Raw genomic sequence first — 17,514 nt, forward strand, 5'->3', positions numbered from 1 at the left:
GGCATATAGCAGTTGAACTGTCCGTCAGTCAGTTTGTCAGTATGTGTGTATGTCAGTCTGTCCGTCCGTCCAAAAAAAACACTTTAACGTTGGCCATAACTTTTGCATTATTGAAGATAGAAACTTGATATTTGGCATGCATGTGTATCTTATGAAGCTGCACATTTTGAGTGGTAGAAGTTCAAGGTCAAGGTCATCCTTCAAGGTCAAAGGTAAAAAAAATAAATGTTTTTTTTAAAGCGGCGTTCTCATGAAGCTGCACATTTTGAGTGGTGGAAGTTCAAGGTCAAGGTTATCCTTCAAGGTAAAAGGTAAACAACAATTTTTTTATTATTTCAAAGCGGCGCAAAAGGGGGGCATTGTGTTTCTGACGAACACATCTCTTGTTGTTCCTGTGTTTGCATCTAACCATGTCTCTTTCTCTTCCTGTGTTTGCATCTAACCATGTCTCTTAATGTACATGCAATTTTCCCCAGAACAAGGCTTTAATGTCTCTGTTAGTTCCTGTGTTTGGGTCTAACCATGTCTCTTTTTATCCCTGTGTTTACATCTATTTATGTCTCTTTATGCACATGCAATTTTGCCCAGAACAAGGCTTTCATGTCTCTTTTGGTTCCTGTGTTTACGTCTAACCATGTCTCTTTTTGTTCCTGTGTTTATGTCTAACCATGTCTCTTTTTTTTCCTGTATTTTCATCTAACTATGTCTCTTTTTGTTACTGTGTTTGCCTCTAACCATATCTCTTTAAGTTACTGTGTTTGCATCAAACCATGTCTCTTTTAGTTTCTGTGTTTACGTCTAACCATGTCTCTTTTTGTTCCTGTGTTTGCATCTAACTATGTCTCTTTATGCAGATGCAATTTTCCCCAGAACAAGGCTTTAATGTCTCTTTAAGTTTCTGTGTTTGCGTCTAACCATGTCTCTTTTTGTTCCTGTATTTGTGTCTTACCATTTCTCTTTATGCACATGCAATTTTCCTTAGAACAAGGCTCTAATGTATGCCTGTGTCTGTTGACAGCTGACTGTCGAGGCACCATAGTTCTGGTAGGACAAGATGGTGTCCAGCGACCACCAATACATTTCCCCAAGGGCGGTCACCTGCTTGCATTCCTCTCGTGTCTGGAGACTGGCCTGCTGCCTCACGGTCAGCTGGACCCCCCTCTGTGGTCACAACGCGGTAAAGGTAGATTCTGACTTTATAACTGGGGGCAAGTATTCTGTTTTGCAGAGTTATTACTGTAGACTGAATTGTTTTGACCTACTTAACTTTAACATGGCTATCAATGCTAAGTTGATGGACAAATCGATTATTTTAATACTGCAGTGTGAAATAATGTAGATCTATTCAATTTAAAAAAAAAAAGATTTTTTACTGTAAAATATGTTTGACTCTGGGTTTGAACATAGTATTCAATCAAGTTCCCCATCATGGTTAATAGATTAAGGAAAGAGTCTTTTGCTTAAGACTTTGAGCTGTAGCTTCAAAGTGGTGGTTTACCGAAAATAACCTCAGTTTGCATTTACCAATTTTGATGGAGCTAGCTATTTTGTATGTAGAATTAGTTTGGCATTGTAGTGTGGTCATAATAAATGTTTATCATATTAAATAGAAAAACACGCTTACCACTCAGTAACTGTAGTTATGATGATTTTGTTCTCTGCATTTTTGTCTATATGTAGATTGCATTCTTACCTGACTTGCATTTGGCCAATCCCATGATGGTAAAGGTCACATTCACTGAAAGTTTCATGTTCAATTACTTAAGTTTGGATGGAGATATGACAATAACATTTGATGCGTGGATAGCTTTCATGCAAACCTAGCTTGGAATTCCCATTGAAACAAAGAGTCAAGGTCGAGGTCTCTGTTACTTAAAACAAGATACATAATTTTCACTTCATTTCCTTACTTTTGTGGAGGGAGTTATTGTTCTGAATTCATAGATTACATGCTTACCTAGCTTGGGTCAGAATTGAGCTGGCTGGGTCAGTGTCAAGGCTGGCTGGGTCAGTGTCAAGGATTTAAAGGGACTGTCAACAACGACGATGAAGAAAAAAAAAGTTGTAAAATACCGTATTTTTTTACAATTATTAGTTTATATTGATTAATATATCACGACTGGTATATTAAATTACTTTAAAAAAGTTGTTAATTTTTCATATTTTCAGAATATTTGGTTATACATTTTACTGGGTATGTCTACCAGGTAACTACCAGTTAATTATAAATAACGCCAGTAGATTGATCATCATCGTCACATGGTAAACCCAGGAATGCAAATTGTGCATGCGTAGTGAATTGTATATATCTAATATATAAAATGATCAATCTACTTGCGTTACTTATAGTGTGTATATCGTTATGTCACCTATTTTATTACCGAATATACTGAAAATATGAACTTTTTTCAAGTAATGTAAGATACCAGACGTGATATTTTAATCAATATAAACTAATGCTTTTAAACAAATATGGTATTTTAGAACTTTTATTTTTTCGTCATTCGTGGTTGACAGTCCCTTTAAATATAATTTAGAAGAAAATGTTTTCACACAATAATTTGAGTGTTGATTGAGGTATTTTTCTGAAATTTTGTGTCAAGAAAGCTAAAAAACAAATTCAGATTTTACATTTATTTGAATTAAAAATAAATTAATTAGTCATATTATCTTTTTGAATGTGTTTTTTAAGTTGCATTAAAGTTTTCAGCAGTAATTTACTTCTGTGCTAGTGAAAGTGCATCAACATTATGTGACTTGTGTTTTCCTGTATTTATTGCATCCTGTTCATTGCAGGCATGGTTTCCCTGTATAAATTTCCCACTGTTCATTGCAGACAAAGACAAGCGTTCCTTGTATTTATTGGTCGCTGAACATTGTAGGGAATGTGTTCCCTTTATTAATTGCCCACTGTGCATTATAGGCAAAGTGTCCCCTGTATTTGTTGCCCTCTGGACATTGTAGGCAAAATGTTCCCTGTATTTATTGCCAACTTAACATCAAATGCAATGTTCCCCCTGTACATTGCAGGCAAGGTGTTCCCCAAGTTAAAGCGCAAGGGCAGTCGTCTGTCCAACCTGTCTACCAGCAGCAAGGAGGGCAGCACGAGTTCCACAAGCAGCACAGACCTGGAGGAGGAGGCAACAGACTATGTGTTCCGCATTGTCAAAGTCTTCAAACCTGACAATATACGTATGTAAACTAGGCTCTGAGATGTGTCAAGTTTTTACTCTCAAATAAAATAAAACTAGTCTTAATATTGGCCACTGTTCGTGACTGAGCTTTAATATTTATTTTTATGCCCCGGTAGGGTGGCATATAGTTTTTGAACTGTCAGCTTGAAACTTTAACATTGCCCATAACTTTTGCAATATTGAAGATTGGAACTTGATATTTGGCATGCATGTGTATCTCATGGAGCTGCACATTTTGAGTGGTTAAAGGTCAAGGTCAAGGTTATCCTTCAAGGTCAAAGGTCAAATATATGGCTTCAATGCAGCGCAATAGGGGGCATTGTGTTTCTGACAAACACATCTCTTGTTTATGATTTAATTAAATATTTTAGATTAAGATTTAAATATAAATTCACTCTTACATTTGTGTGTTTGTTCCTTATCTTTTATTCTTTCTTGTTCTTAACAATAATATTTTTAAATTAAAGATTTGACTGATTTTTTCAGCAGTTTATATAACTGTTTATAGAAAAGAGTTCTTTATTTTATGCTAAACAGGATAATCTTTGAAAAACTAAACAAAGATCATAATATTACTCTTTCTATGTGTAATAATCAATAAAAACTATTTCTCTTCAGCACCGGAAGTCATGGACCCTAAAGCCAAATTCCGCCCTGCGGACCTCTTGCCCTGGGCGCTGACACGGATTCCTCGTGGTCCAAGCCCGCTGGCCCAGAACACTGTTCAGACTTATGCTCTCGTGCAGGAAGAGCAAAACAACTCCATGTTGACCAAAGTGGGCAGTACTACCACCAGGCAGGGGTTAATATTGTATTTCATTGCTATTTTTATGCCCCCGGAACGAATGATTGGGGGTGTAGTGTTTTTGGCCTGTCTGTCATTGTATGTGTGTGTCTGTCCCAAAACTTAAACCTTGCTCATAAAATGAAAACTCTTGGGTCTATGTTCTTTAAACGTCACATGTGCATGCATCTCATTGAGAACTACAATCAAACATGGTTTGAGGTCACTAGGTCAAAGGCCAAGGTCACTGTGACCTTTATATTCCAAATATAACATTGTTTCTAAAATAGCTGCCATGCGGCTTTAAAGCGCAGTAGGGGGCATTGTGTTTCACAAACACAGGTCTTGTTCATTTTACTATTGTTACTTTTATTATTTTTATTTGTGTTGTCATGAATGGAATTTTACAATGGCCATAGCATGTTGTTGCTTTTTCATTACCAGATGTTCATTAGCTTAAAATTCTTTATTTGAATGTGCTGTCTAAATTCTATTTGGGCTGGGCTCTGGGAAAATTAGGCTAAACTCACATGAATTTATTATCTTTTTCCAGATAAGCTTGTGCAGTCCGCACAGGCTTATCATGCACGACTTTTTCCTCCTTAACTATTTTTTTAGACTTCCTTTAATCTAACAATTCCATAAAAGCTGAAAGTGTAGTAACTGATTTGCAAGTCCAGACTGCACAGGCTAATCAGGGACAACACTTGACTCACATGCATTAAGTCGAGTACTCCCTGAGGGCTGCTCAGTATTCCCTGAGGGCTGCTCAGTACTCCCTGAGGGCTGCTCAGTACTCCCCGAGGGCTGCTCAGTACTCCCTGAGGCCTGCTCAGTACTCCCTGAGGGCTGCTCAGTACGCCCTGTGGGCTGCTCAGTACTCCCTGAGGGCTGCTCAGTACTCCATGAGGGCTGCTCAGTACTCCCTGAGGGCTGCTCAGTACTCCCTGAGGGCTGCTCAGTACTCCCTGAGGGCTGCTCAGTACTCCCTGAGGGCTGCTCAGTATTCCCTGAGGGCTTCTTTGTACTCCCTTAGGGCTGCTCAGTACTCCCTGAGGGCTGTTCAGAACTCCCATTAGGGCTGCTCAGTACTCCCTGAGGGCTGCTCAGTACTCCCATGAGGGCTGCTCAGTACTCCCTGAGGGCTGCTCAGTACTCCCTGAGGGCTGCTCCGTACTCCCAGAGTGCTGCTCAGTACTCCCTGAGGGCTGCTCAGTACTCCCTGAGGGCTGCTCAGTACTCCCTGAGGGCTGCTCAGTACTCCCTGAGGGCTGCTCAGTATTCCCTGAATGCTGCTCAGTACTCCCAGAGTGCTGCTCAGTACTCCATGAGGGCTGCTCAGTACTCCCTGAGGGCTTCTCAGTACTCCCTGAGGGCTGCTCAATACTCCTGAGGGCTGCTCAGTACTCCCTGATGGCTGCTCAGTACTCTCTGAGGGCTTCTCAGTACTCCCTGAGGGCTGCTCAGTACTCCCTGAGGGCTGCTCAGTACTCCCTGAGGGCTGCTCAGTACTCCCTGAGTGCTGCTCAGTACTTCAAGAATGCTGCTTAGTACTCCCTTAGGGCTGCTCAGTACTCCCTGAGTGCTGCTCAGTACTCCCTGAATGCTGCTCAGTACTCCCTGAGGGCTGCTCAGTACTCCCTGAGGGCTGCTCAGTACTCCCTGAGGGCTGCTCAGTACTCCCTGAGGGCTGCTCAGTACTCCAAGAATGCTGCTTAGTTCTCCCTGAGGGCTGCTCAGTACTCCCTGAGGGCTGCTCAGTACTCCGAGGGCTGCTCAGCACTCCCTGAGGGCTGCTCAGTACTCCATGAGGGCTGCTCAGTACTCCCTGAGGGCTGCTCAGTACTCTCTGATGGCTGCTCAGTACTCCCTGAGGGCTGCTAAGTACTCCCTGAGGGCTGCTCAGTACTCCCTGAGGGCTGCTCAGTACTCCCTGAGGGCTTCTCAGTACTCCCTGAGGGCTGCTCAGTACTCCCTGAGGGCTGCTCAGTACTCCCTGAGGGCTGCTCAGTACTCCCTGAGGGCTGCTCAGTACTGCCTGAGGGCTGCTCAGTACTGCCTGAGGGCTGCTCAGTACTCCCTGAGGGCTGTTCAGTACTCCCTGAGGGCTGCTCAGTACTCCCTGAGGGCTTCTCAGTACTCCCTGAGGGCTTCTCAGTACTCCCTGAGGGCTGCTCAGTACTCCCTGAGGGCTGCTCAGTACTCCCTGAGGGCTGCTCAGTACTCCCTGAGGGCTGCTCAGTACTCCCTGAGGGCTGCTCAGTACTCCCTGAGGGCTGCTCAGTACTCCCTGAGGGCTGCTCAGTACTCCCTGAGGGCTGCTCAGTACTCCCTGAGGGCTGCTCAGTACTCCCCAAGGGCTGCTCAGTACTCCCTGATGGCTGCTCAGTACTCCCTGAGGGCTGCTCATTTACTCTTTGGGGCCCTGTCTTATCAATGATCAAACTTTACCCTCTGCATGCTGGGAAATTTGTTGTCTGCTAAAATGTCATCTGCTGAATTTCTAAAATTAGCATATTTTCGATTTTTTTTCAAAGAATACTATCAGAATAGCAAACAGTTCGGATCCTGGATCCAAACTGTTCGCAAAGGCCTTCCAAATTCGGTTCCAGCACTGAAAGAGTTAAATAGTTACAACAGAAAATGTTACTTGCAACAAATAGATATAAAATGATAATTATTTACTATCATATAGGGTATTCTAAAGATTGAAATAAAAAATGACTATAATTAAGGACATTAACCACTCATAGGAGCGGATGTTTGATATTGGTTAGAAATCAAAAATTAAATTGTTACTTAATTTTGTTGTTATGGTTAAAATTGTACTGCATGGTTTTTCATGTCCATTTGGACTAGCAGATTTATTTTTCATTCGTCTGGACCTATATTTTCATTGACCAGGCAGTTGGACCATGGTTAAAGCTGAGGTGTGTGACTTAATCCAATAATTGTTAAAACTTATTCCAACAACTGTTGGAATAATACCTTTCACTGAATTTTAACTTTAAATAATTAACGCATACTGAATTTTTATTTTCATACCTCTAGAAATGTGTAATGTTTAATAATAATTAAATGATGAAAGTTCAAATGTGATCGTTAAGTTGCTCTGTTGTTCAATGGCAGGTAGTAGTTGCCCAGTTTGATCATGTTATTGCATGTCAGTGGATGCTTGCAGGAACACAATCAAGCAGCTGTGTGACACAATGAGGAAGCAGATCATCTCAAGGGCATTCTATGGATGTAAGTTGCAGTCACGGCAGTGCTGATTACTATCTTAATTCATAAACAACCAGAACTTTGTATGTATGACTTTAGTGTATGCATACAATTTGCCAATCAAAGTTTAATAAGCATATGTTTTATTTAAAAACAACAATTTAAACTTAAGACCAAACAAAGTATAAAGGAGGGAAAGAGAGCTTTATTTCTACATACTAACTACAGGTCAAAGTACAAAAATGCACGTGCAAGCATATAATATCAAAGCATAAAGCGCGCGCTGACCGTACATAATATACAACAGTTAAGAATGCGCGCTCAAAAGAACATAAATCAAATACTAGTATGCGTCAACAAATACCCTGCGAAAGTTACATCTATAACATCCAATTGGTAGCGCTGAGTGATACATGTGAATTCAAGTAATGATATATGACAAAGCGAAGGTATGCAAATTAAATGATACTAAAACTACAATTATATCAAGCTCGTAATGTTCCACATAACATAAATCAACAATGAGATAAAAGAACTGTATTAACAAGCACTGTTTGACTATTGACCTTCCCCATACACATACATGACCCGAGGCTCGGTTTTAACTCCTTCTCACCTACGAAATCTTTCCTCCTTCATTGTCGTTGGTGTTTCGTCACTTCTGACAGGAACTGTGTTATATGGACAGCTTTCTTTGAAGTTGACTTGACTTGAAAGGTCAAGGTCATCCTTCAATGTCAAAGGTCAAATTTTAGGCTTCAATGCGGCGCAAAAGCATTGTGTTTCTGACAAACACATCTCTTGTTGGTAAAAGAACAAATATATGTTTATAATTTAGCTTTATTTTAGAAAAGAAGTTGTATAATTTATGCATCAAGCATAGCTCTAGATTTGTGCATTAGCACAGTCTGGTCAGGGGCTCTATTGTCAGCTATTAAGTCAAGCACATGTTTTTGGTCTCATTAGCAGTACCAGGCTGCACAAATTCTTGCATTACACAGTGGTATCAAACCAATTCTTGCATGCTTCAATTCAGTACTTGTGGATACTTTCTCTGCAGGGTTGGCACACTGTCGACACCTGAAGACTGTCCGTACCCATCTGTCAGGTCTTGTACTACACCGGATATTCCCTATTGACCAGCCATATCACGCATCCAAGGGTCTCACAGCACTTGTTTGGGAACAAATGTGCAAAACTGGAACTGTAAGTTAGTTCAATCCTATTTATTTTAGTAAAAATGCCTCGAAAGTCAAATGCCTAACTCGAGTCTGTTCTTAAGACTGCTCCCACGGTGGAAAACAAAACCTCTTAATCACAAGGTACATAAAACCTCTTAATCACAAGGTACACAAAACCTCTTAATCACAAGGTACACAAAACCTCTTAATCACAAGGTACACAAAACCTCTTAATCACAAGGTACACAAAACCTCTTAATCACAAGGTACACAAAACCTCTTAATCACAAGGTACACAAAACCTCTTTATCACAAGGTACACAAAACCTTTGTGAATTTAACTTTGCTTATAACCATTTTAGATTGAATTGATGTCATGCAAAGTTAGGTCTGTAGGTTAAAAGTTTGTGTCATACTAAGGAAGCATTTTACTCATTTTTTTTCAAATGACACTAAGAACTCTTAAAAGTGTATCAAACATTCCCATTTCAGCAACATCAGGCTATAAAATAGGTTTAAACGAACGTGTACATTGATGGAGCCTAAGAAAACAAGGCTTAACAGTTGTAATTTCTATGAGACAATTTCTTCCCCCAGGTGACTGGGTATCCAGAGGTGTTTAGACTGGTTTACTATGGAGGTATAGAACACAGCATCAGAAAGCAGGTACAGCTACAGAAATTATTGCAAACTAACCATGAATATAAGTGAATCTCAAACTTGCTGCAAAATTATGATGGTGTGCAAATGACAGTTCCTTTTCATCAATACTCATAATTATGTAATATGTAATGTTTGCAAATTTTCTGTCTGTATTTACATGTCATGTTGGTATTTACCCTGAAGCAAGTTAGGTCTATCAGATAAAAAGATTATTTCTCAATTCTTACAAAGTGCAATTCAATAAATAATTTTCTATGTTAAAATTTAGTCAAAGCCTAAAAACTCTTTTATTCTACCGAGAGCAGATAGTATCCAAAATTGAGTCTTAATTTATCTGCTTTTTCCAAGGTATGGCCATTCATGTTAGGTCACTACAAGTTTGATAGCAGCATTGAAGACCGGGAATTCCTAGACAAGAAAACCCAGACACTGTACGAGAAAACAATGTCTGAGTGGTTGGCAATAGAAGCCATCATTCGACAAAGAGAGAAAGAGGTCATGGCCGCTAACCTTGCAAAATTGTCCTCGGAAAGCACAGACGGTAACATCCCTCTAGTGCGAAAAGACTCTAGTCTGGACAATGACGTTTTCTTGTCACAGAGCTTTGACTCTGATGAGTTCTCACACCCTGAGACTGTCCCAGAAGAGAGCAGTGCCACTGGGACAACATGCTGCACACCTGACAGGAAACAGAGCATGGATTTACATTTTGAAGTTAGTGATAAGTTGACACAGACAGACGCTTGTTCCTTCATTACGAAGCGTGAATACCTGACATCGTACACGACAGACAGTCCAGATGACGGACTTGGTGACTCAATAGCCCGGCACAGTTCCCAGGAACGGTTGAAGTCGGACTCCCTGGGGGACTCAGAGAGCACTGACTTGTCGAAACCAGACCGGGAGGGAAGCACAGAGCGTGCAAGACTCATCAAAATGTCAGCTGACAGTTCTGGCTTGGAGGAGGACGAAAATGAGGCTGATGATGAAGGTAGGCTATAATTCTTTTTTTAAATGTGCTTCTTAAATTATTTTTGTCACTTTATCGTATTTTCTGTAAGTTAAATTTCAGTTCCTGACATTGTGCTACATTTTTCACTGCAGTGGACATTGGATTTGCTGCAAAATTGCATTTTTATGCCCCCTTCAAAGAAGAGGGGGTATATTGCTTTGCACATGTCGGTCGGTCGGTCTGTCGGTTGGTCGGTCCATCCACCAGGTGGTTTCCGGATGATAACTCAAGAACGCTTGGGCCTAGGATCATGAAACTTCATAGGAACATTGGTCATGTCTCGCAGATGACCCCTATTGATTTTGAGGTCACTAGGTCAAAGGTCAAGGTCACAGTGACCCGAAATAGTAAAATGGTTTCCGGATGATAACTCAAGAACGCTTATGCCTAATATCATGAAACTTGATAGGTAGATTGATCAGGACTCGCAGATGACCCCTATTGATTTTCAGGTCACTAGGTCAAAGGTCAAGGTCACGGTGACCTGAAAAAGTAAAATGGTTTCCGGATGATAACTCAAGAACGCTTATGCCTAGAATCATCAAACTTCATAGGTAGATTGATAATGACTGGCAGATGACTTCTATTGATTTTTAGGTCACTAGGTCAAAGGTCAAGATCACGGTGACCCGAAATAGTAAAATGGTTTCCGGATGATAACTCAAGAACGCTTATGCCTAGGATCATGAAACTTGACAGGTAGATTGATAATGACTGGCAGATGACTCGGAATGATTTTCAGGTCACTAGGTCAAAGGTCAAGGTCACGGTGATACGAAATAGTAAAATGGTTTCAGGATGATAACTCAAGAACGCTTATGCCTAGGATCATGAAACTTGATAGGTAGATTGATCATGACTCGCTGTTGACCCCTATTGATTTTCAAGTCACTAGGTCAAAGGTCAAGGTCATGGTGACCCGAAAAAGTAAAGTGGTTTCCGGATGATAACTCAAGAACGCTTATGCCTTGGATCATGAAACTTCATAGGTACATTGATCATGACTCGCAGATGACCCCTTTTGATTTTCAGGTCACTAGGTCAAAGGTCAAGGTCAGGGTGACCCGAAATAGTAACATGGTTTTCGGATGATAACTGAAGAACGCTTATGCCTAGGATCATGAAATTTGATAGGTAGATTGATCATGACTCGCAGATGACCCCTATTGCTTTTCAGGACACTAGGTCAAAGGTCAAGGTCACAGTGACAAAAAACATATTCACACAATGGCTGTCACTACAAGGGAGAGCCCATATGGGGGGCATGCATGTTTTACAAACAGCCCTTGTTTTCTTATTGAAACAATACTGCTCTGCTCCTGTTTGGTTTTTAATTGTTCCATATATTTGTAATCCCCTGTTTGTCTATGTTGGTTTCTCATGGATTCCACTTACGAACAATGGACACTTTTTCACAACTTCTAGAAACCTTTTTAAATATTGGAAAATATTGGAAAAGCAATTATTATAAGACAAGAAATAACAAAATGGCTCTATGGTTACAGGTGAAAATACATGTACATATTGGAAAGAATGTTAATTCCCCATGTTTCATATATGTTGGTGGTCGACAGTTATGATGCCCCCCTTTAAAGAAGAGGAGGTATATTGTTTTGCTGGATGTCGGTTGATCTGTTGGTAGACCAGTTTGTTTCCAGTCAATAACATGTGAACGGATTGACCAATTGGCTTGATACTTCCCAAGTGCATTTGCCTTTGCTTGTAGATGATCCCTATTGAAATTGGGTTCACTAGGTCAAAGGTCAAGTGCACTGTCACATTAAGAGTGAAAATTGTTTCCAATCAGTAACTTGTGAACAAATGGACCTCTCGGCTTGATACTTCCTATGTCAATTAGCATTGGACAGAAGATGGCCAATATTGAAATTTCAGTCAAAGTCACTGTCACACTAAGTGTGAAATCATTTTGATCAATTATTCCTCAACTGATTTGCTGATTGGCTTGATTCTTCCCATGTGCATTGGCCTTGGACAGTAAATGACCCCTATTGAAATTGGTGTCACTAGGTCAAAAGTCAAGGTCACTGTAACAATAAGTAAGAACATTATTTTCAATCAATAACTCGTCAACGAATGACCAATGGCTTGATACTTACTTGTGCATTGACCTCGGACAGTAGATTACCCCTAATAAAATAGGGGCACTAGTGAAAAGTTAACAGTTCCCATATGTTAGTTCATTACAGTTCCTCTTTGTTAGTTCCCCATCGTTTCTCTATGTTGGTTCACCACAGTTCTTTTATGTTAGTTCATTACAGTTCCTCTTTGTTAGTTCCCCATCGTTCCTCTATGTTGGTTAACCACAGTTCTTCTTTGGGTATACATGTACCATCATTCTGCAGCATTAATACCATCATTCAGCAGCATTATTCATAATTGTTGGCATTCATAATAATCATATTCTGGTAACAGATGCAAATCACTATTTTCTAAAACTCTATTTTGAAGAAGTCATCTGAGTTTAGTGCAAGATATTTGCTGTTAAATGTGCACTTTTCTGTTATACATCATCAATCTCAGTTGTGTCCCTTAATGTGACTCCACAGCAGGTGATGATGATGATGATGATGAAGATCAAGCTGAGGCTGGAGAGAATGAACATGAGGCTATGGAAGAGGACACGACTCTTGAGGGCACTGACACCACATGTGGAACTGAGGGTCAGACTGATGCAGCTGTGGCAGTGATGCTGGAAGGAGGGGAGACCACTGTTGTAGATGGTACCACAGTACTTGTCTGTCATAACCATTTTTGTTTCTTGTCATTTTGAAAATTATTGAAGAAATGACATTGGTTGAGATGACCTGATCTGTTATTTGTTGTTTATCCTGTTATGGCGATAATATTGAAGAATGCCTAAGAATAGCTAAGCTGAACTTTAACACTGGGTAAATATGCAAAAGAGTGCCATTTAATCACATTACTCTTTTTAGCTCTCCTGTCACGAATGACATGGTGAGCTTATGTGACCTTGTGATGTCTGTCGTTCGTTGTGTGTGCATGCATGTGTGCGTGCGTGTGTGCGTGTGTCCGTCAACAATTTGTTTGTGTAGACAGTAGAGGTCACAGTTTTCATCCAATCTTTATGAAATTTGGTCAGAATGTTTATCTTGATGAAATCTGGGTTGGGATCGTATTTGGGTCATCTGAGGTCAAAAACTAGGTCAAAAACTAGGTCTCATAATAGGTCAAAGAATAGAAAAACTTTGTGTAGACAATAGAGGTCGCAGTTTTCATCCAATCTTTATGAAATTTGGTCAGAATGTTTGTCTTGATGAAATCTGGGTTGGGATTGTATTTGGGTCATCTGGGGTTAAAAACTAGGTCATACTAGGTCAAATAATTGAAAAATCATCAACAATTTGTTTGTGTAGACAGAAGAGGTCACAGTTTTCATCCAATGTTTATGAAATTTTGTCAGAATGTTTATCTTGATGAAATCTGGGGTGGGATCATATTTGGGTCATCTGGGGTCAAAACCTAGGTCACTAGGTCAAATAATAGAAAAATCTTGTGTAGACAATAGAGGTCGCAGTTTTCATCCAATCTTTATAAAATTTGGTCAGAATGTTTATCTTGATAAAATCTGGCTTGGGAATGTATTTGGGTCATCTGGGGTCAAAAACTAGGTCACCATGTCAAAAACTAGGTCAAATAATAGAAAAACCTTGTGTAGACAATAGAGGTCGCAGTTTTCATCCAATCTTTATGAAATTTGGTCTGAATGTTTATCTTGATGAAATCTGGGTTCAGATTGTATTTGGGTCATCTGAGGTCAAAAACTAGGTCACTATGTCAAATAATAGAAAAACCGTCAACAATTTGTTTGTGTAGACAGTAGAGGTCACAGTTTTCATCCAATCTTTATGAAATTTAGTCAGAATGTTTATCTTGATGAAATCTGGGATGGGATTGTATTTGGGTGACTGGGGTCAAAAACTAGGTCACTAGGTCAAAAACTAGGTCACTAGGTGAAATAATAGAAAAACCTTGTAAAGACAATAGAGGTCGCAGTTTTCATCCAATCTTTATGAAATTTTGTCAGAATGTGTATCTTAATGAAATCTGGGTTGGGACTGTATTTGGTTAGTCAGGTTAGCGATTCAGGGCCATCATGGCCCTCTTGTTATATGTGTGACCTGGTAATTAGTCATGCTATAAATATGTTTTATTTTGATTATTTTCTGATATAAGGGTATAATGCTTACACATTTTTAGCTTGACATTAATATGGGGTTGACTTCAAATCACTTAATCTAATGTTTACTTTTAGTTGTAAATATCTTGTGTTGTCTTGAATGAGCTTCAATCAATTGAATAACTGTTATTTCCATGGTTTGCTTAACAGCTAACCTCAATCACTCACATGAATTGAAATAGGAGTCAAACTAGTGTATCTATTTTATGGTTCTACATCAGTTAGCACTGGTTCACACTAAACCAATTTCGCCAAATATTTTAGAGCGTGTTCGACAGTTGTCGACCTCCAAGGAGAGCCTCATGTCCCCTGCCTCTCCAGCCTCACATGGAGGAGTTTATGCAGTAAGTCAAGACTGGCCTTGCCCCAGGCTAGCGTGATTAATATACACTTATATAGTAAATTACTTGAAACTCTTCTCAGAAACCACTAATGTCAGGGTATTTGATGTGTAACATCATATTGTGGTCCTCTACCAAGGTTGTTTAAATCATGATGCTTGGGTCACAATAGGTCTTAGCTTATTTCTATATAGTAAAAACTTTCAAAATTATTATCTTTAAGCGCAATGTGTAGAAGTTTGGTATTGGGAATGTATCTTTGTATGGTAGTCCTCTTACAAGTTTGTTCAAATCATGGCTCTAGGGTCACAATTGACTCCTCCGTTGTAGTTACTCGTTTTCCTTAAAGATGTATAAAATCTGTGAAATGGCAAGGCACAGAGGTATTTGGCAAGTAACATGGTGTGGTGATCCTATACAAAGTTTGGCCTCTTGGTGCAAAACTGGCAATTAGGCCATTACACAGAAAGTAATCTAGGGTTCATCTCAGCCCTCTTTAAATATGCCCTTACTATGGTAGGGAGGGTACATAGTGGTTAAACTGTCTGTGTTTGCAGACCATTGTTTTGTCCCCATTTCTCTATTCAATGTATACATGTTTACCTTATAATTGCTTGAAAATTCCCTTCTCAATTTAAACTTCATTTTAAAAAAATATGCCGTTCTTAAGTTCATCCTAGCATGTCAGTAACAGATATAATTATAACCTGCCTTCACTGATTATGAAATATGTGTTTATTCTATGTCTAGAAACACGTTCCAATGTATCATAGGAATTTTAATCTTTGACAAGTTATGTTCATTTACATAAGGTCACCGGGGCCCGTATTCACCAACCCATTCTTAGACTTAAGAATAAAGAATAGACTTGGAACCAAGAAAATGTGTTCAGTGTTTGAATATATACAGGCCTCCACTGGTGCTTATGTCATTAACAAAATGTTCTATATGAAGAATAATATTAATAGAGATGTTTACTGTAGAGTTTGACTCAAAATTAAAGAAATTATTGAATATTCTAATTTAAAGAATTTTCTTTATTCTTAGACTTAAGTCTAAGAATTGTTTGGTGAATACGGGCCCAGGGCACAAACAAAGATAACAAAATGACTAGCCATGTATGCAAGAAGAAAAAATCTTGACAATACATAACAAATTTAATGTTTACATAAATTATTGCCTAAGCCTTGCATGATGTCATAAGTATAAGCCTTGCATGATGTCATGAGTATGAGCCTTGCATGATGTCATGAGTATAAGCCTTGCAGGATGTCGTGTACTTGCAGCCTGAGCTGCTGGATAATGTGGCCCTCAACCTGCATCGTATCGACAAGGATGTGCAGAGGTGTGACCGAAACTACCACTACTTCACGCTTGAGAATCTCGAAAAACTGAGAAACATCATGTGCACGTGAGTTATCATCAGATATATATCTTTTAAGACATAGATCCCAATTTATGATATTGATGTATTCAAAGTGCTCATTTCAAGGGATAAGATAGCTTTATTCTGCATATCTATTTTACAGCATCTATTTATCAGCGGAAAATACTTCCACAAAAAACAACACAATTTTCTTCACACAAAAAAAACAATAAATTGTTTTCATAATTAATGATATAAGTTCACACAATGATTAAAAAAGTATACATATCCCAACAAATGCAAACAATAATCTGATAAAAAATAGGTATAAGCATTATTCAATGTATGTAAAAGCAGAAAAGTAATACAAATTGCTATTATAAGTCTTGTGTTACAAGAATGAGCAAAAATATTACATGTAAGATTGAAAGTTCAAGAATGTGTTGGCAGGAAAACACTGTCATGTATCAAAAAGAAAATTTTACGCGATTTTGTTTTAATCACAAGTATTTATCAGAGAAGCTGTCCCAAAAAGTAGAACAAATTGATATTTTAAGTATCAAAGAATTAACAAAATCTGTGTTGCAGACTTACCAGTGCATGTATTTTGAAGTACTTTTTTTACCTGCACTCAACTACTTTGGTTTTAATGAAAAGAATTTGGGGTTTGACTATTTATGGCATGCATTGGCTTTATAACTAGTTGTAGGCAACCTATAAATTCATTTCTTCTTGAAACAACTTGAGAGTTATCTCCACTGGGATTCGTATTGCAGTCTGTTGTAACTGCTTAGCCATCCATACTGTTATATTGCAAGCATTTTATACATATATAAGTAGATATGTATTGGCACAAAATTTAATGAAAACAACGCCTGAAATTTAAACTTTGTTTTTGCGAAAGTAAAGCGTAATTAATTTTTGTCAATTTCAAACGATGCTTACTCTTGAACCAACATATAATTTTAGTATGATTCTACAAGCTTAAAATGTACAGTATTACAGTCTAAAATCGGTAGTCAAATTTAAGCATTCTTTTTACAAATGAGCTGCACTTTGGTAAAACTGGGCTTTCCACTTAAACAACATTTTTTGTTGAATCAAGTCTGTTATTCACAAAATATAAGCAGAAAGTGTTGTCCCTGATTAGCCTTAGCTGACTGCACTGGGTAATCTGGGAGGATACTTTGCATACATGCATAAAGCCCTTAGCTGACTGCACTGGCTAATCTGGGAGGATACTTTGCATACATGCATAAAGCCCTTAGCTGACTGCACAGGCTAATCAGGGAGGATACTTTGCATACATGCATAAAGCCCTTAGCTGACTGCACAGGCTAATCTGGGAGGATACTTTGCATACATGCATAAAGCCCTTAGCTGACTGCACTGGCTAATCTGGGAGGATACTTTGCATACATGCATAAAGCCCTTAGCTGACTGCACAGGCTAATCTGGGAGGATACTTTGCATACATGCATAAAGCCCTTAGCTGACTGCACAGGCTAATCAGGGAGGATACTTTGCATACA

At 39.1% G+C, this 17,514-nt stretch overlaps 1 protein-coding gene across 1 annotated transcript in view; it reads left to right on the forward strand.

Moving 5' to 3' along the window:
* The window catches only part of LOC127840180 (small G protein signaling modulator 1-like), a 94,407-nt gene that overhangs the window by 47,846 nt on the left and 29,047 nt on the right, over positions 1–17,514 (forward strand). Inside the window, exons 10-19 of the mRNA XM_052368679.1 lie at positions 1,019–1,183; positions 3,031–3,192; positions 3,813–3,996; positions 7,160–7,224; positions 8,261–8,406; positions 8,979–9,047; positions 9,393–10,035; positions 12,624–12,797; positions 14,540–14,619; positions 15,903–16,027. Coding sequence (XP_052224639.1) covers positions 1,019–1,183; positions 3,031–3,192; positions 3,813–3,996; positions 7,160–7,224; positions 8,261–8,406; positions 8,979–9,047; positions 9,393–10,035; positions 12,624–12,797; positions 14,540–14,619; positions 15,903–16,027 — 1,813 coding nt within the window. The remainder of the gene's footprint in view (positions 1–1,018; positions 1,184–3,030; positions 3,193–3,812; positions 3,997–7,159; positions 7,225–8,260; positions 8,407–8,978; positions 9,048–9,392; positions 10,036–12,623; positions 12,798–14,539; positions 14,620–15,902; positions 16,028–17,514) is intronic.

Source organism: Dreissena polymorpha, chromosome 1 (assembly GCF_020536995.1).
Source record: "Dreissena polymorpha isolate Duluth1 chromosome 1, UMN_Dpol_1.0, whole genome shotgun sequence".
Taxonomy (NCBI): domain Eukaryota; kingdom Metazoa; phylum Mollusca; class Bivalvia; order Myida; family Dreissenidae; genus Dreissena; species Dreissena polymorpha.